This window comes from Canis aureus, chromosome 7 (assembly GCF_053574225.1).
Source record: "Canis aureus isolate CA01 chromosome 7, VMU_Caureus_v.1.0, whole genome shotgun sequence".
Taxonomy (NCBI): domain Eukaryota; kingdom Metazoa; phylum Chordata; class Mammalia; order Carnivora; family Canidae; genus Canis; species Canis aureus.
Window position 1 is genome coordinate 48,736,029 of NC_135617.1, and position 24,818 is coordinate 48,760,846.

General features: G+C 36.0%; 1 protein-coding gene and 1 long non-coding RNA gene across 34 annotated transcripts in view; one reads left to right on the forward strand and one right to left on the reverse strand.

Annotated features, from left to right (window-relative positions):
• The window catches only part of DST (dystonin), a 480,488-nt gene that overhangs the window by 325,565 nt on the left and 130,105 nt on the right, over positions 1–24,818 (forward strand). For 22 of the 30 annotated variants that reach the window (XM_077903540.1, XM_077903549.1, XM_077903545.1 and 19 more), the window contains 9 exons: positions 564–757; positions 1,917–2,079; positions 2,766–2,849; positions 3,562–3,669; positions 4,257–4,355; positions 14,442–14,570; positions 16,772–16,860; positions 17,995–18,130; positions 19,236–24,707. In XM_077903540.1, coding sequence (XP_077759666.1) covers positions 564–757; positions 1,917–2,079; positions 2,766–2,849; positions 3,562–3,669; positions 4,257–4,355; positions 14,442–14,570; positions 16,772–16,860; positions 17,995–18,130; positions 19,236–24,707 — 6,474 coding nt within the window. Of the gene's footprint in view, positions 1–563; positions 758–1,916; positions 2,080–2,765; positions 2,850–3,561; positions 3,670–4,256; positions 4,356–8,110; positions 10,847–11,528; positions 14,349–14,441; positions 14,571–16,771; positions 16,861–17,994; positions 18,131–19,235; positions 24,708–24,818 lie in introns of those variants that run through there. The other 8 variants (XM_077903561.1, XM_077903562.1, XM_077903565.1 and 5 more) reach the window with 3 other exon arrangements.
• The window catches only part of LOC144317329 (uncharacterized), a 49,694-nt gene continuing 28,181 nt past the window's right edge, over positions 3,306–24,818 (reverse strand). For 2 of the 4 annotated variants that reach the window (XR_013383298.1, XR_013383299.1), the window contains exons 6-8: positions 15,078–15,265; positions 10,429–10,634; positions 3,310–3,701 (exon numbers count right to left, since the gene is read on the reverse strand). This is a non-coding gene — a long non-coding RNA (uncharacterized LOC144317329). Of the gene's footprint in view, positions 3,702–10,428; positions 10,635–15,077; positions 15,266–24,818 lie in introns of all 4 variants that reach the window. The other 2 variants (XR_013383297.1, XR_013383296.1) reach the window with 2 other exon arrangements.

The window sequence follows — 24,818 nt, forward strand, 5'->3', positions numbered from 1 at the left end:
ATTGAAGCAAAAAATTAAATTATTTCTAATAGATTCTCTTGCTGAAAGAGGTAGTTATTTTAAGACATCAGGGAAGTAAGTAGAGGAGTTAATTCAGGAAAGGAAAAAGACTGGTAACTGTACTCATCTGTATTGATATTTCTGTATGTAAAGTATTGAGTATGAAATCATTGCAAAGTAGTTGTGAAAAATTATCTCATTAATTTTTTTAATGCATGTATTCATTTTTAAACGAGATTAGTAGATGTTTAAGAAATAGGCAGTTCGAAAGACTTACAGAAGTAGCAAACTTACTCATGGAATATATTTTTTTTATTGATGTGCAAATTCTATTAGCTTGAACTTTATAAAATTGGGGTTCTTTTTAGGTCAAAGTGCCATCAGAGATTGACAATTCCATATGGTTCAGCCTAATATATCATTTTTATATATGAAATGTAGTCTTTTCTTGATCTGATTTTATATCAGTCATTTGTAAATAAATTGTAAAGTTAGGTAAATAATGTGTTTACATAGTGGGTGGTTGACAATTTTTATAACTTTCACCAATTAATGCATTTTAGCAATGGAGATCTGAAGTAGATGAAAAGAGAGAGGTGTTCCATGCATTAGAGGATGAGTTGCAGAAAGCTAAAGCCATCAGTGATGAAATGTTTAAAACATATAAAGAACGGGACCTTGATTTTGACTGGCACAAGGAAAAAGCAGATCAGTTGGTTGAAAGGTGGCAAAATATTCATGTTCAGATTGACAACAGGTTAGTATCCTTTTTTGTTCAGTTTCAGCACAGATTTAATTTTTATCCTGTATTCTAGGTAAAATCTAAACTTCTGGGTTTCTAAAAAAAAAACTTCCATATACAGTTAATTTCATATAGTTACCTTCCATATATAGTTAATTTTGTTAATTGCAAGAGCTCCACCTGATTTTATTTCTTTCTGATATGGTGGAATCAGCAAGACAATTAACTTCAAAATAAATATTTTTCAACTCTATGTTGTTAAAACTGTTGATATACTCTGACATCTGTATAGTAAATCTACTTGCCTTTTCTAAAGGAAATTATTACTAACTTACAATATTCAAATAACCAAGATTTAGTAAGAACGTGTTCTTACCATGTGTTTGAGGGGGCTGTATGAAGGAATCTGTACTAGACCTAAGAAGTGTAAAGCAATTGAAATGACTCGGTGTTCATTTTAATTGAGGATATAAGACAGTTGAGATCATTCACCCAGTGACTAAAATAAAAAAGTGAAAGGAAATGGAATGTTTTTAGGACTCATCTTAAAAGAAATGGAATAGTGTCCTTTCTCATTCATTTTAATGTTTATATAAATGCATATAAAATGCCTGTATAGCATAGTACCATTCTTGAGAATTAAAATTCTATTCAAATATATATTATTGAATCTCTGTAAAATACATGTTATATGGGTTTAATATAGTGGTTTTAAAATCACAGGAACTGAGGTATTTTTATTTAATCACAGTTCTAGGAAGTACTTTCTTGAGTCCACATTGAACTGTCTTTTGAACTACTTTATCATTATTTCAGAAGTAAACTGCCATTTATGCAAACTTTGGGTCCTTCAGACATACCGATTGATAACAATTATGATTACGTTTCCAGTTTCCCTGATTTTTAGCTTTAGTCAGTTAGGCTTGAACCCGGAGTAAACAGTATCACTAAGTTGTACAACTCCAGGACCAAAATATCTATATTCGACCTATGCCAGTATGGTGTGCCCTTGGAGATAGTCCTCAAGGTGCTGTAGCCTTGAAATCTTTACACACACCCCTATTGTTGTACATAGTGCACTGTGGTACAGTAATTTCATCTCTCCTCTCTGTATCTTCCACCCTCTTAATGGATACTGTTGGAAACAGTGACTACTTTGTTTTTATTCTCTTAGGTTACGGGACTTAGAAGGCATTGGCAAATCACTGAAGTACTACAGAGATACTTATCACCCGTTAGATGATTGGATCCAGCAAGTTGAAACTACCCAGAGAAAGATTCAGGAAAATCAGCCTGAAAATAGTAAAACTCTAGCCACACAGTTGAATCAGCAGAAGGTATGTAAAAACAGTTTCTTATATGAAGGTTTTGTCTGCATTTGGTCATTCATGACCATTATCTTTCTTTACCTCATTAAAAGAAAAAATCAGCAAGTATTTGAAGGAAGATAAGGAGTAAATCATAAATACTAAAATCCTGTAATCCAAACCTACATACATCATGTACTTTGATTTTTTGGAAGTCATTTTCGAAAGTATAAGGAATAAGAAAAGAGCATGCTGGGACAGTGTTCAAATTTCTAATGGTCATTTAATCATCAGTATGGAAATCTCTTTATTAGTACTCTGCTTGCTGCAATAGTTGGGATCCCAAAAATGGCTAGTGGGAGAAAATTAAATACCACACTTGACAGAGAATTAAATTCTTTAAGATTTTTATTCTGTCTTGCAGGACAGTAGTGTCTAGTTTTGCTTTGATCAGGAGTAGGTGGGTTCAAGGCCTTCAAGTCTATCTTTGGATGATTTCTGCAGAGTTTAGTGATTTCTGTTTTGGAAGCCCTCCCTGAGTGGGTCATTTATGTGGCTTAATGTAGAAGTTTGTCATTTGCCTAATTACATATTAAGTGCAAAGGGCTAAGAAGCTTTATTATTAAAAGATATGGTTATTTCTTAGTTCCTGATCATCTTGGTTGAATAGTATAGAGTTCCTTGTTCTTTTCCTTCTAAACTCTATGTGTTTGTAGATGCTGGTGTCCGAAATAGAAATGAAACAGAGCAAAATGGATGAGTGTCAAAAATATGCGGAACAGTACTCAACTACAGTGAAGGTAAGAAGATACAGTTACTTGCATCAAATTTAATTTTCAGCTATATGATTCAACAATATACTTTAAGAAAGAGTCTCTGCAAATCACTTCACTCTGTTAAATAGTGAAAACAGAGACTCTTAATTTGTGACACTTAGCTAATAATTCTCTGTTGGACATGTGAGTCACATGTCAGCCTCTGCTTCATTCATCCTCTCTCACACACGTGCACAACAGCATACATACACACACCAGAATAGATGTATAGCTCTGAAATTGGTTTCTTATTGATTTGTGCATGCTTGTGTTTGTTTTTTCTCTCTCTTCTTTAACATTGCTAGAATATTCCCTGAAAGAATGTGACTTTCTTAGGAGACAGTTCCCATGGTTGAAGTTGCCAATGTCTGGGCCTATTTAGCCATCCAGATCTACAGTTCTGTTGCCTAGCCAGGGGAAAGGAAAGCTGAATATAACTAGCATATTATAACTAAATGATTCCATGAGCTTCTAAAGAGACTTGGGAAACTTTTATGACCACCCAAATGTTTCCAATTTTTATTACCACCTTGGAAACATCCCAGGATTAGATAGATTCCTAAAAATGTAGTTTTGCAGTAATTTTTAAATGTTATTCAGTGAAAGAAGCTAGGTTCAATTTCTGTGCATTGAGTCACTGTAGAATGGAGCATTAATGTTTTGCTTTAATTAATTGAATCTTATAACTCTTGTACAGGACTATGAATTACAAACAATGACCTACCGGGCCATGGTAGATTCACAGCAAAAATCTCCTGTGAAACGCCGAAGAATGCAGAGCTCAGCAGATCTCATTATTCAAGAGGTAGTAAAAGTACAAGAGAGAAGTGAGGCGATCTAAAAGAGAGAAACAATACTTTAAAAATTGTATTTATATATTTGTATACACATAGAAATTATAGTTGTACACACATAATAGAAATTATGTATTTGTATTTGTATACACATAATAGAAAACATGCCATTTTAACCATTTTTAAGTGTCCAATTCATTGGCGCTCAGTACATTCACACTGTTGTGCAAATGCTGACTACTGTCCATTTCCAGAACTTTTTCCCTCATTCCAAAAAAGAAACTCTCTACCTAAACAGTGCTTTTCCTAAGGGTTGTAAAAACAACAACAGAAATTCTTGGAAAAGCTTTATTCAAGATTAATTATTAATTGCAGAGAATAACAAATACACTTTGCAATTAAATTTAGAGAAGAATTGTCATTTAGTATGTTTTGCACAACAGTAATAAGCCTATCCCTACCTACTTACAATTATTGGGCAATTGTGTATTTTACCATCACAAAGGCTAGTTAATGTTATAACTGTTAGTCAGTGTTCATTAAACTCATTTAGAGCAACTGGAGATTATGCTTTTATTGTTTATTTCATTTTTTGCAGTTCATGGACCTAAGGACCCGATACACTGCTCTGGTGACACTCATGACGCAATATATTAAATTTGCTGGTGATTCATTAAAGAGGCTGGAAGAAGAGGAGGTAACCACTAACTATGAATAGCCAACTAAAAAGCAACTACGATATGTTTGGGAAAACAAAAAAAGTTTTCATGACAAATTTACATGGTTGATAAATTATTTAATTAGATGGTTACAATGAAAAAGAGTAGAAGCCTGCGATTTTTTGGTTTGTTTTTGATTCTCTCCAACAGGAAAGCATTTATTTTCACTCTAAGATGCTAATATTATTAGAGTTAATGTCTTAAATGGCTCTATGAAATGTTGGCAGCTTGGCAGAATTTTTTTCAGTTTTCTCAAATTTGAGAAATATACTTCTTTGAAGTATAGTTACTACTGTTAAGATGTCTACAGAAATACTACTTAAAGTGTATTTTATACATTTTAAAATAATTTACATCTTTAAGGATTTAAAACATAAAAGCCATTAGTTTAGAAGAAGCAAGTTTTTCTACAAAAATGATACTACTTTTTAAGGATTGTGGAGTTTTTTGTTTTGTTTTTATTGTTCCCCAAAAGATACGGTATATAGTAAAAGACTATTTCAGTACCATTCTAATTTGGAGGATTTCTCTGCTTTGATTCTACATTTAAAAAATATATTCAGAAATAGAGTAAGGAGTTACTTATGAAAATATATTGTCACAAGGCTATTGTATCTAATTTTGAAGGGATTATACTATGCTCTATTATCTTGATATGCTTTCTATTCCTACCCTCAGAACAGACAAAAATAGTAGAATGATAAAATAAGTAAATTGTGAGGCATTAGCCATTTAAATTAGACTGTTGAACTTCTGAAGATGATTATACTTACTTAGTGTAACTTCGTATAATGAAAGAACTGAAATGGTAGTGGATGTCTAATAGATGTTACTTTCTTATTTTCTACTTTTGCAAACTATTTTAGTCTGTTCAGAGTTAATAGATTTCTGCAACTAAATCACTAACATAGCTAATTGCAAGTCTTTACAACTAGATTCCTATATGCTTAGAAAGGAAAACCAGAATATCTGTAACCATTCCAATAGTTGGTATACATCTCATCTCTACAAGAACATCTGTAATTTTTTTTTACATTTTCAGTTTTTGAGAGATATGATCCCACTGAAAATGATATGTAGATCTTTCAAATTGTATATTTAGTTAAATATCAGTCCTTTCCCTTTCCTATAGTATATATCTGATTACACATATATGAGCCATTTTGCTCAGTTTATGTGATGAAGTATAATTGAAGTTGACAGAACCAAGAGATTTTTTAAAAAGCCTGATAGATGTACAGATTATGCTCATCATCTTTTGAAACATAAAAGATTCATACTCAATTAGGAAGTCATAACATTATAGTTTACAGAAGACCATGAAGAGACTGTAACTTAAAGTAGATAAAAAAAGATTTGCTGATTAAAAATTGACACTAAAATATCATATTAATGGATTGTCTTATAAAAAAGATATATAGCTCAGTTTTCAGACTCAAGAGTGATATTTCTGAAACTGAATCTGTGAAGACTTACATTGGAAATCTGGGTCTGAGAGCAGAATTTTTTATAATAAACATAAAAACAAAGAGGGTTACAAGTTAATTTCAGAAGAGGAAACCAAAATAGAGAAATTTTAGAGTATCTGTAATGGATGTTAGATAAAGAGATTTTCTAATCTATGTTGAGAGAAAAGTACATCAAATGTTAGTTGATGAGATTAAAGGACAGGATGTTTTCCTTTAAAGAAAACTTGAGGAATTTATTTTTATGAATAAATTTGAGCGCTAAGAGAAAGCAAATCAAATAGGATTAAATTTCTTCTAGTAATTTCTGTAGTATTTGCCAAGAAATTCAGAATTATCTAGACAATGTGAGATTATTAACAGTTACTAAAATGACTGTAATTAAGGTACTGAGGGTTTAATAACAAAGATTTTTTTTTCTGAGAGAATTTTCATTTTTCTAACCTCAGCACATGACAGAGAAAAGAGAGGGCTCAAAATCTTTTAGTGACAACTAAGTTTTAAAGGAGTTTTGATAAACAACTGAGGAAGACCCAGTGAGAAATTATCTCAAAAAATATTGAAAATGTAATATTTAAGCAGATAAAATGCTTCAATGTCACCAGGAGTTGACCCTGATAACAAAATAAAATAGAGCACTAATTATAGCAGGTTGTGCTTCAAAGTATGTTTTTATATGAATTCTTATTATGAAAATTGGGTTAGCAAAGGAAACAACAGAAATTCTTATCAAAATTATTGGGGATCAAAAAATTAGAAGAAGCAAATTATGATATAGTGTCTATAATGTAAATTAAATTCTTGAAATTTACCAAAGCCTCTCAATGAAAAAAAAATCTGCTATCTAGGATATTTCTCTGCTCTATTTAAATGGTTTCTAATTATGAGGATTTTGAGTTGGTGATATGAATCTAATAGTCTTATGGTATTAATAAAGAGAGATTAAATTGGAATTCTATATTAGCCCTGATCATGCAGTCCTATAGTCAGTACAGAATGTACTCCTCCCAGCTGAGATTGATTCTTCTATCAATTGAAAAAAAGTTTTCTTATATTTTATTCTGTATGTTGGAGTTGACTCCCTAAGTGTATTTTTAAAAACATTTATACTTAACAAATATCTTTATATTTATGAAGTATCTAAAGGTACTTGTCAAGGTGGATTCATATGAGGCATGTCATTAACGACAACAACAAAATCTGTGAGTATATGAAGCACATCTTTTGTAAAGCCCCCAGAGACTATAGCTGTCTTTGCATTAGCAGCTGATTATTATAATTGTCATAATATGGCAAGTAGAAACAAATAAGGAATTCAACTTTAGAAATTATGTGTTTTTATATAATTTTCTTTCTTCCTTGTGTTATTTCTTGATTTGACTCTTCAAAGTAGTATCAAAATTCTGTGTTTTGTTTCTTTAATCATAAAATAGGGAGATGTAAATATTTTATTTTCATATATTTTTTAAAAGATTTATTTATTTTATAGATAAAGAGAACATGAGTGGGAGAACCAGAGGGCGAGGGAGTAAGAATCTCCAGCATACTCCCCGCTCAGCATGGATCCCAACACTGGGGGTTGATCCCACCACCCTGAGATCATGACCTGAGCTGAAACCAAGAGTTGGACACTTAACCAACTGTGTCATCCAGATGCCCCCTCCCACCTTTTTAAAAGATTTATTTATTTATCTTAGAGAGAGAGATAAATATTATTTTAAATTTTCATTGGGCTAGGTATTGAAAAATAAATTTTTAAGTGTCATTCAGTTCCTTTATGCTTTTAGCTTGTCAGACTGAGTTGTGTGTGAAAGCAGAAAGGGTGCTACTGTGAGTTTTATTTCCCACTTTGTCGCTTACCCACTGTGTGAGTTTTCAAAACTGTTTGACCTCTCTGCACCTCGGTTTCCTCATGTATACAAGATTGGGGGCATGCTGTATGTTTTATAAGGTCTCTCCTTTCTTACTATAAAATCTTGAGCTAGCTAATTTTTAAAACAAAATTATTCCTGAGACACACACACACACAAACGATTATTCGGTTTAGCAAACCTGACACAAAGGGTTTTTTTGTCTTGTCCCATTGCTGACTTTCTGAAGCTTATGCTCTGAGGAAGGTGGTGGTGGCAGTGGTGATGGTGGAGGTGATAGTGCTTGTCCTGCCTTTGGTTTCACTTGTTCTTATAAGCACTTTTATGAGCATCACTTCAGATTTGTTAAGATAAATTTAATAGAACAGGTTTGACACTTGTAAACGTCTCTTGTAGATTAAAAGGTGTAAGGAGACTTCTGAACATGGGGCATATTCAGATCTGCTTCAGCGTCAGAAGGCAACAATGATTGAGAATAGCAAACTTACGGGGAAAATAAGTGAACTGGAGAAAATGGTAGCAGAACTGAAGAAACAAAAGTCCCGCGTAGAGGAAGAACTTCCCAAGGTCAAGGAGGCTGCGGAAAATGAATTGAGAAAGCAACAGAGAAACGTAGAAGACATTGCTCTGCAGAAAATCAGGGCTGAGAGCGAAGCCAAGCAGTACCGCAGGGAGCTAGAAGCCATCGTGAGGGAGAAGGAGGCTGCAGAACGGGAGCTGGAGCGGGTAAGAAAGCTCACGCTGGAGGCCGAGGCCAAAAGAGCAGCGGTAGAAGAAAACCTCCTGAGTTTCCAGAACCAGTTAGAGGAGAACACCTTTACAAGAAGAACCCTGGAAGATCATCTTAAAAGAAAAGATTCCAGTCTCAATGACTTGGAGCAACAAAAAAATAAGTTAATGGAGGAATTAAAAAGAAAGAGAGACAACGAGGAGGAGCTCTTAAAGCTGATAAAGCATATGGAAAAAGACCTGACATTTCAAAAACAGATAGCAGAGGACCGGTTGAAAGAAAAGCAGAAGATTGAATTGGAAGCAAGAAGAAGAATAGCGGACATTCAGCTTTCATGTAGAGAAAAGCCATTGCCAGCCTGTGTGGTTGCACAGCCTACCTCATACAGAGGAGTAGCAGGTCTTCAGGAAGAGCAGGACAGACAAAAGACAGAAGAACTCAAACAGCAGGTAGACGAGCTAACGGTCGCCAATAGGAAGGCTGAGAAAGACATGAGAGAACTGAAGTATGAACTTAATGCCCTTCAGCTTGAAAAAACCTCATCTGAGGAAAAGGCTCGTTTGCTAAAAGAAAAACTAGAAGAAACAAATAATACACTGCGGTGCCTGAAGTTAGAGCTGGAAAGGAAGGATCAGGTGGAGGAAGGGTATTCCCAGCAGCTCAGAGAACTGGGGAGACAGCTGAACCAAACCACAGATAAAGCTGAAGAAGTCATGAAAGAAGCTAATGACCTTAGGAAAATAAAGCACAATTATGAAGTAGAATTAGAATCTCTTCAGCAGGAAAAAGGGAAACTGCAAAGAGAAGTCGACAGGATCACTAAGACCCATGCTATAGCTGAGAGGAATATTCAGCACTTAAATTCACAAGTTAATTCTTTCCAGGCTGAGAAAGAATCCTCTAATGAAAGAATACGGTTCTGCCAGAGAAAATCAGAGCATCTAAAAGAGCAATTTGAGAAAAGCCATGCACAGTTGCTTCAAAATATTAAAGCTGAGAAAGAAAATAATGATAAAATCCAGAAGCTTAATGAAGAATTGAAGAAAAGTAATGACTGTGCAGAAATGCTAAAACAAAAAGTAGATGAGCTTACTAGGCAGAATAATGAAACCAAGTTAATGATGCAGAGAATTCAGACAGAATCGGCAAATGTGGTTTTAGAGAAACAAGCTATTCAACAAAGATGTGAAGCCCTGAAAATTCAGGCAGATGGTTTTAAAGATCAGCTACGCAACACAAATGAACACTTGCATAAACAGACAAAAACAGAACAGGATTTCCATAGAAAAATTAAATGCCTGGAGGAAGACCTGGCCAAAAGTCAAAATTTAGTAAGTGAATTTAAGCAAAAGTGTGACCAGCAGAACATTATCATCCAGAACACTGAGAAAGAAGTTAGAAATCTGAGCGCAGAGCTGAATGCTTCCAAAGAGGAGAAGCGACTAGGGGAGCAGAGGGTACAGCTACAGCAAGCTCAGGTGCAAGAGTTAAATAACAAGTTGAAAAAAGTACAAGATGAACTGTACTTAAAGACCATAGAGGAGCAGATGACCCACAGAAAGATGGTTCTGTTTCAGGAGGAATCTGACAAGTTCAAACGCTCAGCAGAGGAGTTTCGGAAAAAGATGGAAAAGTTAATGGACTCTAAAGTTATCACTGAAAATGACATTTCAGGCATCAAGCTTGACTTCGTGTCTCTTCAGCGAGAAAACTGCAGAGCTCAAGAGAATGCCAAGCTCTGTGAGACAAATATCCGAGAACTTGAAAGACAGCTTCAGCAATACCGTGAGCAAATGCAGCAAGGACAGAATGTGGAAGCAAATCATTACCAGAAATGTCGGAAACTTGAAGATGAGCTGGTAGCCCAGAAACGTGAAGTTGAATGCCTAAAGCAAAAGATGGATCAACAGATAAAGGAACATGAACATCAATTAGTTTTGCTCCAGAGTGAAATCCAAAAAAAGAACCCGACCAAAGACTGTACCTTCAAACCAGAGTTTGAGATGGCAGTAAATGAGTGTCCGCGCTCTGGAGACCTGCCCTCTAGGAACACAGGGCAGCTTCACCCAATGGCCAGGTCTCCTCTGTTGAGGTGGAATCAAGACCCACAGCAGTCAGAAGAAAAATGGCAACATCGGGTTGTTGAACAAATACCAAAGGAAGTCCAGTTCTGGCCATCAGGGGGTCCACCTGAGAAAGAGAAAAGCCAGCAATGTTACTCTGAGTATTATTCTCAGACAAGCACCGAATTACAGATAACTTTCGATGAGACAAACCCTATTACAAAACTATCCGAAATCGAGAAGATAAGAGATCAGGCTCTGTACAATTCCAGGCCCCTGGTTAGGTATCAAGATGACAAATGTGAAATGGACCTGGCGAAGCTTTTGGCCCCGTTGGAGGTATACTCTGGATTCTGAGACCTTATTAGCTACCTCATACCATGTTTCCTCTCTTGTTTCCTTTCTCTGCTAGACTAAATTTTTTTAACAATGTTGAGTGAGATTGGCTCTTTGTAGTTCTGGCGGAAAATTATGCCATAGATATCTAGAGATTGGCTTGAATCTTTACTATAAATTATCATTCTTTAATTTTTAAATGTTTGAGATTAAATACACAGATGTAATGGTTAGATCTATGGTATTATATTCTGAAGAATGTTTTTTTTTAGAAGCTAGTAAAACCAAGCTAGTTCACTTTAATTTCTATAGTTTCTTTGTAGAGATTTCACCTCAAATCTTTTTTAAGCCTGCCTTTTTTTTTTTTTTTAAAGATTGTCTTTTTAAGTAATCTCTATACCCAAAGTGGGGCTTGAACTTACAACTCCAAGATCAAGTCATCACATGCTTTACTGACTGAGCCAGCAAGGTGCTCCTAAACATACCATTTTAATACCTTAGTTGTCATTTAAAGTAAACTTCAGTCTGTCGAAATACTACTACTTGTCCCTGAGCCCTCTTTGGTTTGAAAATTTTCTTCTCTTTACTTACCTTCGTTATTGTAGGAATCATATTTGGATTGAGGATGAGTAAAGTGACAATGTTTTTTAGATGACTTTTAATGTCTCCTAAATTCCTGTTACAGATAGCTAAGAACAAGCAGTATGATATGCACACAGAAGTCACCACACTAAAACAAGAAAAGAACTCAAGTCCCAGTGCTGAAGAATGGATGCTTGAAGGGAGCAGAGCATCCAGTGGACTCAAGAGAGATTTTCTTAAGAAAGGCTCAGAACCAGAGAGCTTCCAGAACTTGGATGGTGATCACATATGTTCAGTTAGGGATGATGAATTTAAATTCCAGGGGCTCCGGTGCACAGTGACTGGCAGGCAGTTGGTTGAAGCTAAGCTTCTGGACATGAAAACAGTTGAGCAGCTGCGACTTGGTCTCAAGACTATTGATGAAGTTCAGAAAACCCTGAGCAAGTTTTTGACGAAAGCCACCTCAATTGCGGGACTGTATCTAGAATCCACAAAAGAAAAGATTTCATTTGCCTCAGCAGCCAAAAAAATCATAATAGACAAAATGATAGCTTTAGCATTTTTAGAAGCTCAGGCTGCAACAGGTTTCATAATTGATCCCATTTCAGGTCACACATACTCTGTTGAAGATGCAATCCTTAATGGAGTTATTGACGCTGAATTCAAGATTAGGCTTCTTGAGGCAGAGAAGGCAGCCCTGGGATACTCATATTCTTCTAAGACATTGTCGGTATTCCAGGCTATGGAAAATAGAATGCTTGACAGACAGAGAGGTAAACATATGTTGGAGGCCCAGATTGCCACCGGGGGAGTCATTGACCCTGTGAGAGGCATCCGCATTCCTCCAGAGGTTGCTCTGCAACAGGGCTTGTTAAATAATGCCATCCTACAATTTTTACATGAGCCATCCAGCAACACAAGAGTTTTCCCTAATCCCAATAACAAGCAAGCTCTCTATTACTCAGAATTACTGCGAATGTGTGTATTTGATGTAGACTGCCAGTGCTTTCTGTTTCCATTTGGGGAGAGGAACATTTCCAATCTCAATGTAGGGAAAACCCATAGGATTTCTGTAGTAGATATTAAAACAGGAGCAGAACTGACTGCATATGAGGCTTTCCAGAGAAACCTAATTGAAAAAAGTACCTATCTTGAGCTTTCAGGGCAACAGTATCAGTGGAAGGAAGCCACGTTTTATGAATCCTACGGGCATCCTTCTCGTATGCTGACTGATACTAAAACAGGATTACAGTTTAATATTAATGAAGCTATTGAGCAGGGAACACTTGACAAAGCCTGGGTCAGAAAGTATCAGGAAGGACTCATCACACTTACAGAACTTGCTGATTGCTTGCTGAGCCAGCTGGTTCCCAAGAAGGATTCACACAGTCCTATTGCAGGGTACTGGCTGACCACTAGCGGGGAAAGGATCTCTGTCTTGAAGGCCTCCCGCAGAAATTTGGTTGACCGGATTACTGCCCTCAGATGCCTTGAAGCCCAAGTCAGTACAGGGGGGATAATTGATCCTCTCACTGGCAAAAAGTATCGAGTAGCAGAAGCTTTGCATAGAGGTCTTGTTGATGAGGGGTTTGCCCAGCAGCTTCGACAGTGTGAATTAGTAATCACAGGGATTGGCCATCCCGTCACTAACAAAGTCATGTCAGTGGTGGAGGCTGTGAATGCAAATATCATAAGTAAGGAAATGGGAATCAGATGTTTGGAATTTCAGTACTTGACAGGGGGGTTGATCGAGCCACAGATTCATTCCCGGTTGTCAATAGAAGAGGCTCTCCAAGTAGGTATTATAGATGTTTTCATTGCTACAAAACTCAAAGATCAAAAGTCCTATGTCAGAAATATAATGTGTCCTCAAACGAAAAGGAAGTTGACATACAAAGAAGCTTTAGAAAAAGCTGATTTTGACTTCCACACAGGACTTAAACTCTTAGAAGTATCTGAACCTTTGATGACAGGAATTTCTAGCCTCTACTATTCTTCCTAATAGGACACGTTTAAATAACCTTGCACAAAGGTGATGCTATCCACTTCATATGATCTGTTGAGAGCATGATGGTGTCAAACACACAGTCTAGCAATCGTGTCTCATACTCCAAGCACCATTTATTTCTTGAGGGCTGAATATAGCTGACTGCTCAGAAGAGAGAATAATTTTTAAAATTGGAAGTAAAAAAATATTTACTGTTATTCAAAATGGTTTCCTTTAGCTTTTAAGTTAAGGTTTTGTATTTTTTTGATCTTGCCTTCACTGTAATATGGAGTAAGCTTGATGAACTCCAGCAAGTTCATAGCATCCTTTCTTCAGAATTCTTCATCACTGGAAGGATCCAGCTGGACATTAGGTTTCCCAGTTATTAAATGATCTATTACATTCCCTGAAAGAGCACTTCAAAAAGCACCATGGATTCAAAGAGATATAAATTTGTTCCCACATCCCTGAGGCTATAGTGAAAAAAATTTTTTTTCTGTACATTGTAACCTTCTTTACATATTAAATGTTTACCACAATTTCCCATTTCCAGGTAGAGTCTTAATTAAAAGTAGCATTACTGTGTGTTGGAAGATGGGGAGAGATTTTTCTTCATTTTGTGTATCTTTCATATGTGTGTACACATTCACTGTTCTTTCAGATTTCCATTGTTTGATACTTTTCTGTCTAGACATTTGTGATTGTAATGCTAATGCAAAGGCAGCACTTCAAAGGTCTTCTGGTGCTTCATGAATAAAATTGAGTTTTTTTATTTGTCATATTGATAGACCAGCTGGGAGGTTGGACTGATCATTCCAGAGAGTCACAGCTTTCTTTGCTACCATAAACATTTTGGAACTACATCTGCCATGTGACTTGAAAAACATGGTTAAGTGAATGAATAAAATACTCAGTAACTGGTGTGTGATGACAAAATATTTCTACATTGTTTTCTGTGGAGAGGTCAGTTTAACAGCTTAAGCATTTACTGGAATATGTCTTTTTTTCCTAATTACTCACATTTGTCAGAAGTCACTGGAAGAAGAAAAGAAAGAGCATGTTGAAAAAGCCAAAGAATTACAGAAATGGGTATCAAATATCAGCAAGACATTAAAAGATGGCGAGAAGGCTGGAAAATCTCCCTTTTCTAAGCAAAAGGTATTCATTGAGGCTCTGGTTTAATAATAATAGTGGGTAGAACTTACTGAATTGACATGGTCAACTGGAAAAAAAACCACTTAAATTCTTTACCTTAATTTTCCCCATTTTTATAAGCAATTATAATGAGGATCAGAGAGGTTAAGTAAGTTGATCAAGGAATCAAAGTATGTAGGAGAAGGAAGTGTCTCTGATTCCAAAACCTGACCTGTATATATTACTGCTTCTCCTAGTGGTTATATCTGCTTCTTGATTATAGTGAAGAGAGTTGCTAAAGAACAGAGTCATCATGTTTTGTGTTCAGAGTAAATCCACATACTCCTTATTGTAAAGATATATGGTCTCATTCTTACAAAGGTGAACGAAACGGTTCAAAAACAACAGAACTACAAACTCAGGTATTAACATTTTTGAGGATTTCATTTAGTTGTGCTTCCCTGGATCTTAGTATTTTACAAAGAAGTGTTCTCTAGTCAGTCACTGGAAATTCCAAATTCTTTCCCTTACCTTCATGAATTCTTTTGTGCAGAGGGCTATCTTCTGTTCCTCAACTTCTTGGCAGTGGTTGAGTAGCACAGCTCATGAGCTATTAGTGCCCTGTGATGTCTGTTGGATGATACTGCTTGAAGCTCTTAGGGTGTTGATGATCTAAGATCCAGTGTTGATGCTTGCTGGTGATAGCCCTGGAATTGAAGCTGTATTTAAAAAAAAATAAAAATAAAATAAATTTCCACTAAGTTAATCAGCATTTTTCCTCAAATACTTTTCCTACTTGCCTTCCTGCAATCATTAGCTTCCTCTTCTACCTCTGCATCAGTGTTCACTTGTCATCAGTTGAAACAGACATTGTTGATATAACTAAATAAAGGGAAGCTTCAATGTCTTGTCTAATTTTGGCTATGATATGAGGCAGATGTAATGTATCTGGGGTTCCCCATTGGAGAAGTTTACAGACCAGAGTATATACTTGAATTAGTATTCAGTTGAAATAAAGCCATATTAGCCCATAGTCTTACATACTGTATTTCATATTTGTGTGGAGGCAATCAAAACTTGGAAAGTAATTATATTTGGTATTTTAAACTCCAAACCTTCAATGTAACTTTATGTGAATATTTAGTTTAAAGTATCTTCTCCCTCTTTGTTCTCCCAATCAGGTAGGAAAGAACTTAAATAGGGACGTAAACTTTAGCAAAGATTTCTTAGGAGAACAAGTTTCTTTTGAGACATGAAGATTACAAAGCTTGGTATTTTCTTATTCTGCGGTTTTAAATTCCTTAAAACGTTACTAAATCCATTTTAGACCTACTAGACATGAAAGTAGACAGATACTTTTTAAATGCAGATCATAGTGCCTAAATTACAAGTCTCTATAAGTACTTGATGGTCTTTCTGTTAAGTGAAATTTAAGGTAATTTGATAGCATAATAAATGTGTGTGTTAAAAATCAGTGTGGCCTCATGATTATACGCAACCATGAAAAATAGACTTTGGCTGTATTCTGAATAGAGTACATTGGGGGAGAATATACCTTTTCATTTGCCCATCATTTCTTCTCATTTCTGTTCCTTTTAAAAGAATGGCATCCAATTTCCAAAATAGAGTATTCAGAAGTGATATGTTGAGAGAGTAGGAAAAAATGTTACAACCTCTTGCTTTTCCTTAAACAGATCAATTTTATTCCCCTATCATAGATGAATTTTGCAAATTTTAGAAATTATTTAATCTTGGTCTGCAGATCTTACAGATTACTGTTTTCACATTAATTTTTTTAAAAAGGGCAGGGCATACAGGAACTTGGGGGAGGGAAGATATTCTTCTAGAGTAGTCCCACATTCATATATCTTTTTGAGTGCTGCACCACACAAGGGTAACACCGGGTCAGTGAAGAACCTCTGGCCACCTGCGATAGTTGAGACAACCTTCATTCACTGTTGGACTGCAACAAATGTGAGAACCACATAATGCCATATTATTTCCTCATGAAAGTGAGGGCATTATGGTTAGAAAAAGAGTCTTAATCTGCATTCTAGATAAAGTACTCTTCTTATCCAGGCTTGTACACTGATAATAACTGATAAGTATATTGACTTGGGCCACCCATCATTTGGATCTTAATTAAAACTTGATTAGTTTTTAAAAATTACTATTTTCTCATCTTTATTAGGGGAGAGTTTCAATATGTTTTCTAAACCTTGCAGATTTCTAGTGAAGAAATATCAACCAAGAAGGAGCAATTATCTGAAACACTTCAAACCATGCAGTTGTTTTTGGCAAAACATGGAGACAAGTATGTTGGTTTTCATTAGCTCTTTTGTTCAAAGTAGAGAATTGGTCTTAACGTTAAAGCAAAAGCTGGTAATTTTTTTTTTAAGATTTTATTTTTTCATGAGAGACACAGAGGAGAGAAGCAGAGACATAGGCAGAGGGAGAAGCAGGCTCCATGCAGCGAGCCCGATGTGGGACTCAATCCTGGATCCCAGGATCAAACCCTGAGCTAAAGGCAGACGCTCAACCACTGAGCCACCCAGGTGTCCCAAAAGCTGGTAAATTTTAATTGAGGTTTTAAAAATAGAACTCAGGAATTTACTTAATGTAGTATACAACTATAAATTTAGCAATTTAGCTGTCACTTGTAGTCACTTACAGAAAACTGGCTCAGAGACCTTAGGATGGGTAGCTAGTGAGTGATAAAGATTCCAAGCCAAGTCTTAATTCTAATTAGTACTCTCTATGACTTTACTTTTTGGAAAATATGTATGAATTAATTCTAATTAGTGCTCTCTATGACTTTACTTTTTGTAAAATATGTATGTTCTTTATTTTCTTTGCTGAGACTTGTAATAACCTGTTTTTTTCATATTTTGGTCTTACTTTTTCCAATAAGGCACTTCATATATTTCAGCTAGTGTCACAGGCAGGAAAAAAATCTACCCTTTTCTTAAACTCTTTGTGAAACTGTCCCCAGGAACTATGCCACAATGACTTTGTACTGCACCTTAGAGAATCAGGTTAATTTCCTGTAAATTTCATCTTTATTCATGCTTTGAATAAGTTTTATCTTGAGTAATGGTATCTTTCTGTCCCGTTTCCATGTTGGAACTAATAATAGGATCTTTCCCTCTGTCATATAACAGCACTGTTATTTTAGAAATGTATACGTGCTAGAAAAGTGTTGATGTATTTGTTTATGTTCTTCTCTCCAGTCTCTCAGGCAAGGGAAGGATTCTTAGATGAGTAAAGGCCATCCTTAATTTTCCTATACAGTCATTCTGAGATTTGAGCAATCTGTACATGAAGTTTTATTTTATGGCCATGTGATTATTTAGAAAAGGATTTTACGTTACAAAATCATTGAGCCTAATATGTCATCTTTACACTTAACGACTTGCATTCCTCTTTTCATACTTTCTGGTTATTATAGAATGACAGATGAAGAAAGAAATGAATTGGAAAAACAAGTGAAATCTCTTCAAGAAAGTTATAATACATTCTTTAGTGAATCTCTGAAACAACTACAAGAATCACAAAGCTTAGGAGATAAAAAGGTAGAGGAGAAGGTAATATAATTTATTTAAAACATAAAGCGCTTTCAAGATTCTTAGTTTTCTCGCATGGTTGTAGAAGTAATATATAAATGATAAAGAAATGACCTTGAATTTGTGTACATGGAAGAAATGTGAATGGAGTTTATCTGAATATTTAGAGATTTCAGTGTTGTTTATTAAATGCAATCTTACACTTGCTGTCATCAGTTTCTGTGACATCTTAATCTCTGCCTTGCATGGTAAAAGAAAAGAATCATTCATTTTTCTAACTCTCCTCTTTAAAAGCCATTCTTCTGCTGCCATATTAGGTATTTTACTATATAAATATGATGTTATAAAATGGCCTTGACTCATCTTTAAAGATGACATTAGAGTGTTACGAACTGATTTGATTTTCAGAGATAACCATGAGATTTAATGGAATAATAATACTGGGCCATTCGTTATAGTGAGGATGCCCTAGCATCTTCTTAAAATATAACAGGAACCACTTAAAATTTGGCCTGTCTTTAAACTTTTGAAACTTGACAATATATATTTACAGTATTCAACATAATATTCAGTATTGAAAAATTATCTTTATATTCAATTCCCTTATTCCCTGGAATACTTTACACACTATTTGTCACATTTTGGGGGTATGTAACAGTTTTTCTGGTTCATTAGATTTTTACTGTCTGCGAAGAAGTCTGTATGCTGTAAACATCAATAGCATGGGGTTTGATACTCTTTTTCATGTCAGTTGACTAATCTCACCCAGTTGCAGAGAGCATGATTTGCCTTCTTAGGTATGTGTTCTGTTTTCTCACTATCATCATTTACTCTGTTGTGTCCTCACTAACCTTGTTAATGTACACAATATTAAGTTTTCAATTCACAGATGCATGTTATTTTCAAAGCTTTTATCACATCCTGTGCTGTTGAATAGATCACTGACATAGATCACTTGTGCATTTGAGCTGCCTAACATTCACAGCATTTGCTGCGCCTTGGTAAGTAGAGGATTTTTATGTTGAAGTGTTTATTTATTAAAAAAAAAATGCAAACTATGTTTCATGAAATTCTGCCCACCCTGGGGTCACAGACTGACCTGAGAATTTTTGTATTTTCTTTTCAGCTGGATAAAGTGATTGCAGGCACCATTGATCAGACAACTGGAGAAGTCCTTTCCATATTTCAGGCAGTTTTAAGAGGCCTTATTGACTATGACACAGGAATCAGGTTGCTTGAGACACAGCTAATGATTTCTGGTCTAATTTCACCGGAATTAAGAAAATGTTTTGATCTTCAAGATGCCAAAAGTCGTGGCCTAATTGATGAACAAGTTGTATGCCAACTCCAAGAACTAAATCAAGCAAAGGAGATTATTTCTACTGTGTCATCTACCACAATTCCAGTGCTGGAAGCTCTGGCTCAAGGCATGATATCAGAATCCATGGCCATCAGAGTTCTTGACATACTACTTTCCACAGACTTTTTAGTTATTCCAGCCACGGGAGAAAAATTGACTCTACAGAAGGCTTTCCAACAGAACTTTGTTTCCTCAGCATTATTTTCTAAAGTCCTGGAAAGGCAAAACACGTGTAAAGATCTTATTGACCCCTGCACCGCTGAGAAGGTGACTTTAGTGGATATTTTGCAAAGAAGTATTTTACAGGAAAACACTGGGATACGGCTTCTACCTGTGAGACCACAAGAAGGAGGTAGAATAACATTAAAATGTGGAAGAAATATAAGCATTTTAAGGGCGGCTCATGAAGGTCTCATAGACCGTGAAACCATGTTCAGGTTATTAGGTGCACAGCTTCTTTCTGGAGGTCTAATCAATTGCAACTCTGGTCGAAGAATGACTGTTGAAGAAGCTATGGCAGAAGGGGTAATTGACAGAGACACAGCTAACAGTATTCTCACATATCAGGTTCAAACAGGTGGAATCATCCACTCAAACCCTGCTAAACGTTTTACGGTGGATGAAGCAGTCCAATGTGATCTAATAACTTCAACCAGTGCTCTTTTGGTGCTAGAGGCTCAGCGAAGCTATGTTGGACTCATCTGGCCTCACTCTGGTGAAATATTTCCTACATCTTCTTCCTTGCAGCAAGAATTGATTACAAATGAATTGGCATACAAAATACTGAATGGCAGGCAGAAAATAGCTGCTCTTTATATTCCAGAAACTTCTCAAGTCATTGGTTTGGATGTTGCTAAGCAGCTGGGAATTATAGATAATAACACAGCATCGATTTTGAAAAGTATAATACTGCCTGATAAAATGCCAGATTTGGGAGATTTAGAAGCTTGTAAAAATGCCAGAAGATGGCTATCTTTTTGTAAATTCCAACCATCCACAGTCCATGATTACAGGCAAGAAGATGATGTTTTTGATGGAGAAGAACCATTAGCAACTCAGAGCTCAGAACAAACTAAAAAGTTATTTCTATCTTATTTGATGATAAATAGCTATATGGATGCAAACACAGGCCAGAGGCTTTTGCTGTATGATGGAGACTTGAATGAGGCTGTTGATATGCTACTAGAAGGCTGTAGTGCAGAATTTAAGGACACACCCATCAAAAAATGTCTTGATGCCTTAAGACTCCCTGTTTTATTTCCAAGTAATGCTCCTAATGAAGGAAAGGAAAACAGTATAGTTTCACCAAATAGTTTTGATAAATGTCATCACAGAGAACCTAAGCATAAAGAAGCTCCTGAAGATAGAAAGCATACCATAGATAAAGAGTGTAATGAAATGGGAAATAATTTTTTTAGTAGTGAATTTTATCAGTCAGAAAACCTGGCAAATATAAAAGTAGCTGATCATAAAGTCCAGAATTCATCCTATTTATCACAGCCTGGACTTGTGGCAGGTGACATGCTTAGACAAGACTCTGAAAACATACTTAAAAACTGTGAAAATCAAAGTCAAGATAGAACGAATGAACATGCAGGTGAATGTAGTCATTCTAAAAATATTCAAAACTTCGCAAGTGATTTGATAACAAATTCTATTATGAAATCAAAAACCAGTAGAATCTGTGACTTGAATGAGAATGAGAAAGAGAATGAAGATAACATAAACAGGGATTTGACAATCTTTGACTATTCTCCCAGGCTGAGTGCCTTGCTAAGTCATGATAAATTGAGGAATGATCAGGATAGTCTTAATGTACATACCACAGAGAGCAATGGAAATAAATGTGAAGATCCCACATTGCCACTCAGCGACCAAACCATATTATCAGGTCAAAGAATGGGAGAGACATTTCAAGAGCAGTTTCTGGGAATTGCAGCTATCAATATCAGTTTACAGGGAGTAACGTCTCCACAGAAACCTTTAAATATAGGTGACATTGCTCCTCAGGTCCAAAATCACAATGATAAATATATTACAGAAACTTACGGTGAAGATGGAAAGTTACATGCCACTTCTCAGCAGAAACCTGAAAACAAGCAAACTGAGTCCAAAATGGAAGAGTACCCCTGTGCCGTGACCCCACAGGATAACACCAGTGATGCCAGCACATCTCCTGTCCGTGCCACACCGCTGCTTGAAGAAACCATCAGTGCTGGTGACTATGAAACGTCACTTGTGGATGATCAGCGAAGTGTGACAGAAACAGATACTGACAGTGAAGGTGATTTTTATGATACTCCCCTGTTTGAAGATGATGACCATGATTCTCTGCTTCTGGAAGGTGATGATCGTGATTGTCTACAACCTGAGGACTATGCCACACTACAAGAGGAAACTGATGTGACTGCTTCTCTTGGTGATGTTTTTTATGATGTTTCAAGAGAGAATGAAAATTCTGTGGAACTCCAGGGGGCACTGGTTGACAGCTTAAGTGTGAGGGGAAACAGAGAGTCTCTTCGGGATGTTCTCATTGCTACTGAGAAAGCTGGATTCGATTCTGATGAAAGAATCCATTCAGATTCAGTTGGCTCACACAAGAGCAATGGACAGTTTCTGGAAACCATCTCAGAAAGGGAAAGCTCGAATATCCTTGAGAGTGATGAGTCTGACTCATCGATTGATTATAAAATCATAGAAAGAAAAGAGAGCTTCAGTGCTTTGTTAACATTTGATGACATTGGGTATTGGGGAGGGAGAGAAGAAGAACACATAACTGGACAAGAATTTAAATCTGATACTGAACATTTAGATTCTATGCAAAGTGAAGAAAGTTACAAGGATTATGTATGTGACAGTAATGATCAGGATATTGATGACGATTATTATTATGATGATGGTGGTGGTGATGATGAAGAAGGAGTGGAAGGTGACGGTAAAGAACCCTGGTGCCAGGATGAGGCTGCGGATATGGATATCCAGTTGTGTGCCACTGCAGTAAGTGAAAAGGAAAATGGTCAGGACAGTCAAAGTGTCAAAAGAATTCTCCCAGATAAAGTGCACAGTTACAGGTCTTTAGAAAACCAGCAAAATGTAAATGTTTTACAGCCAAAATCAACTGGTAAATATAGCTTAGTTACTGAAAGAAGCAACCTTCAAGAATATACAACTGAGGTTGTTGGAAAAAGTCAAGATCTGTTGAATCATGAGCTGGCCCTTAAGGATATATTGCTGCCGATCACTAAAGACACTGAATCAGAAGACACTTTTGGCTCTGTAGATATTTTACATAATACTAATAACATCTGTTCAACTTCTGAAGTAGATAATGATTTAATGAACATTAAGTTGATCCAAGGGCCAGAATCCACAGATTCTTTGAAAGGTAGAGATCCATATTTTGAGAATGTGACACTTCAAGTCCACTCATCTTTTGATAAAATCATTTGTTCTGAGCCTGATTTAATAGGAAAGCCTGCTGAGGAAAGCCATTTGTCTTCTGTAGCCTCTGTAACTGTCGGAGATCATCAAGGAAATGAAAGAGGTCTAATTAAAAAGAAAGGTGACCAAATTAGTATACTAACAGAAGATGAAACGTCAGTTCATAAAATGTGCTCAGGTAAAGGAAAGGTGCTAGAAAAAGGTCAAGAAGAAGATAATAAGCATCTCAGACTTTTGCCTAGTGAAAGTACAAGGGAGAGTCTTGATTTAGATAATGATCAGTTTCCATTTTCACGAATCACAGACAATGAAGAACATAATCAGAAAGGAAGCCTGAAAAAAGTAACTGTAACTCTTAAAGATGAACCAAAGAATCTACAGACAGTGGTTAGCGAAAGTCCCGTTCATTTTGAGAATCTTGAAGAAATATTTGACTCCTCAGTTTCCAAAGTGATCAGTGCTGATATGATTCTCTTGTCTGAAGGGGATACAAGTACTGAGAAAGATTCATTCACTGACAGCCCTGAGAAAGACTCTGACCTGTTCACTTATTTAAAACACTGTTCTAAAGATGTAAAAGCAAAAGATGCATTGAAACTAAATGAAGGTATCCCAAGCTGCATTCTGATAGCTTCCCCTGCTGTGAAGGAACATGTACAATTTGGAGTTAATGATACAAAGGAGAAGACAGCTCCTACTCAGGAAGTCTCACCTCTAAATGAGATGGCCCAACAGAATGATATTCATACTAAAGAAAGTGCCTTGGAAGCGGGAACAGGAGTTGCTGACCTCACACCAGAAAGGGATGAAAGCACACTGTCAATCTTACCTCTTAGAAATGTAGAAGACCTTGGGGAAAATAATGATTTTGTGCCACCAGAGCTCTGCACAAATGGAATAAAAAACGATAACTCCAGTAACCCTTTAAATATGGACTACTCATTCTCAGAAATTAACAATAAGATGGAAATAATTGAGCAACAGCAGCAAAAAGAACAATCCTTATCTCTAGGATTCCAAGAAAAGGAAGTTCAGATTCCTGAGGTATCTCAGGTATTTTTTGAGAATGTAAAAGATTTCTTAAAAAGAAGATTGGAAGGAGGTCCTATGAGTCCTGAAGAGGTTGGAGAATCTTTAGTCTGTGCAGACACTAAAATTTTGATTCAAAACTTAATTAAAAGAGTTACCACATCACAGTTGGCAAATGAAGCATCTAGTGTGCCCAGTGACTTTAAAATTGGTGACTGTTCTGGAGTTTACCCCATGAATAACTCAACAGAACTAAAAGCAGAGAGTAGAGATGATCCATTCCATATTGCACATCTTAAGTCTGAGCTTCTCCTTGATATACTTAAGCAAAATCAGTATAGCCAGAAAATTACTGGAGCATTTGAATTGATGAAAGAATTAACCCAGATGGAGTATGAGCTAGAGAAAAGAGGTCTTACACCTAAAGTATCTCCAGTGCAACTTGAAAATATTTTCTATAAGCTGCTTGCTGACACATACTCCGAGAAAGTAGAACAGGTCAGAGACTTGAATCAAAAAGCATTCTCTACTTCTGAGATGGTGGATGAAAATTCACACATTCTTGATGACCTTAAAAGCAAAGAAGGAAACCACTGTTCCCTTAATTTACAAAACATAAAAGATACTGAACTAGAAAACTCAACTGTGTGTGCATCGGCATTGCCAAGCAATGAGAAGCTGGGGGAGCTATGCTGTGATATCCCAGACCATTTGGAAAGTATTTCAGGGTCAAAAGGAATGACTCCTGGAGATAGGTCAATGGAACAAGTAAGTTGATTTTACATTTTATATGGCAGTACCTGCATGCAACATTTGGGAATAATCCCATACATTTTATGTGTTTTTTAAAAACTACATAAAGGCTATCGAATTAAAATG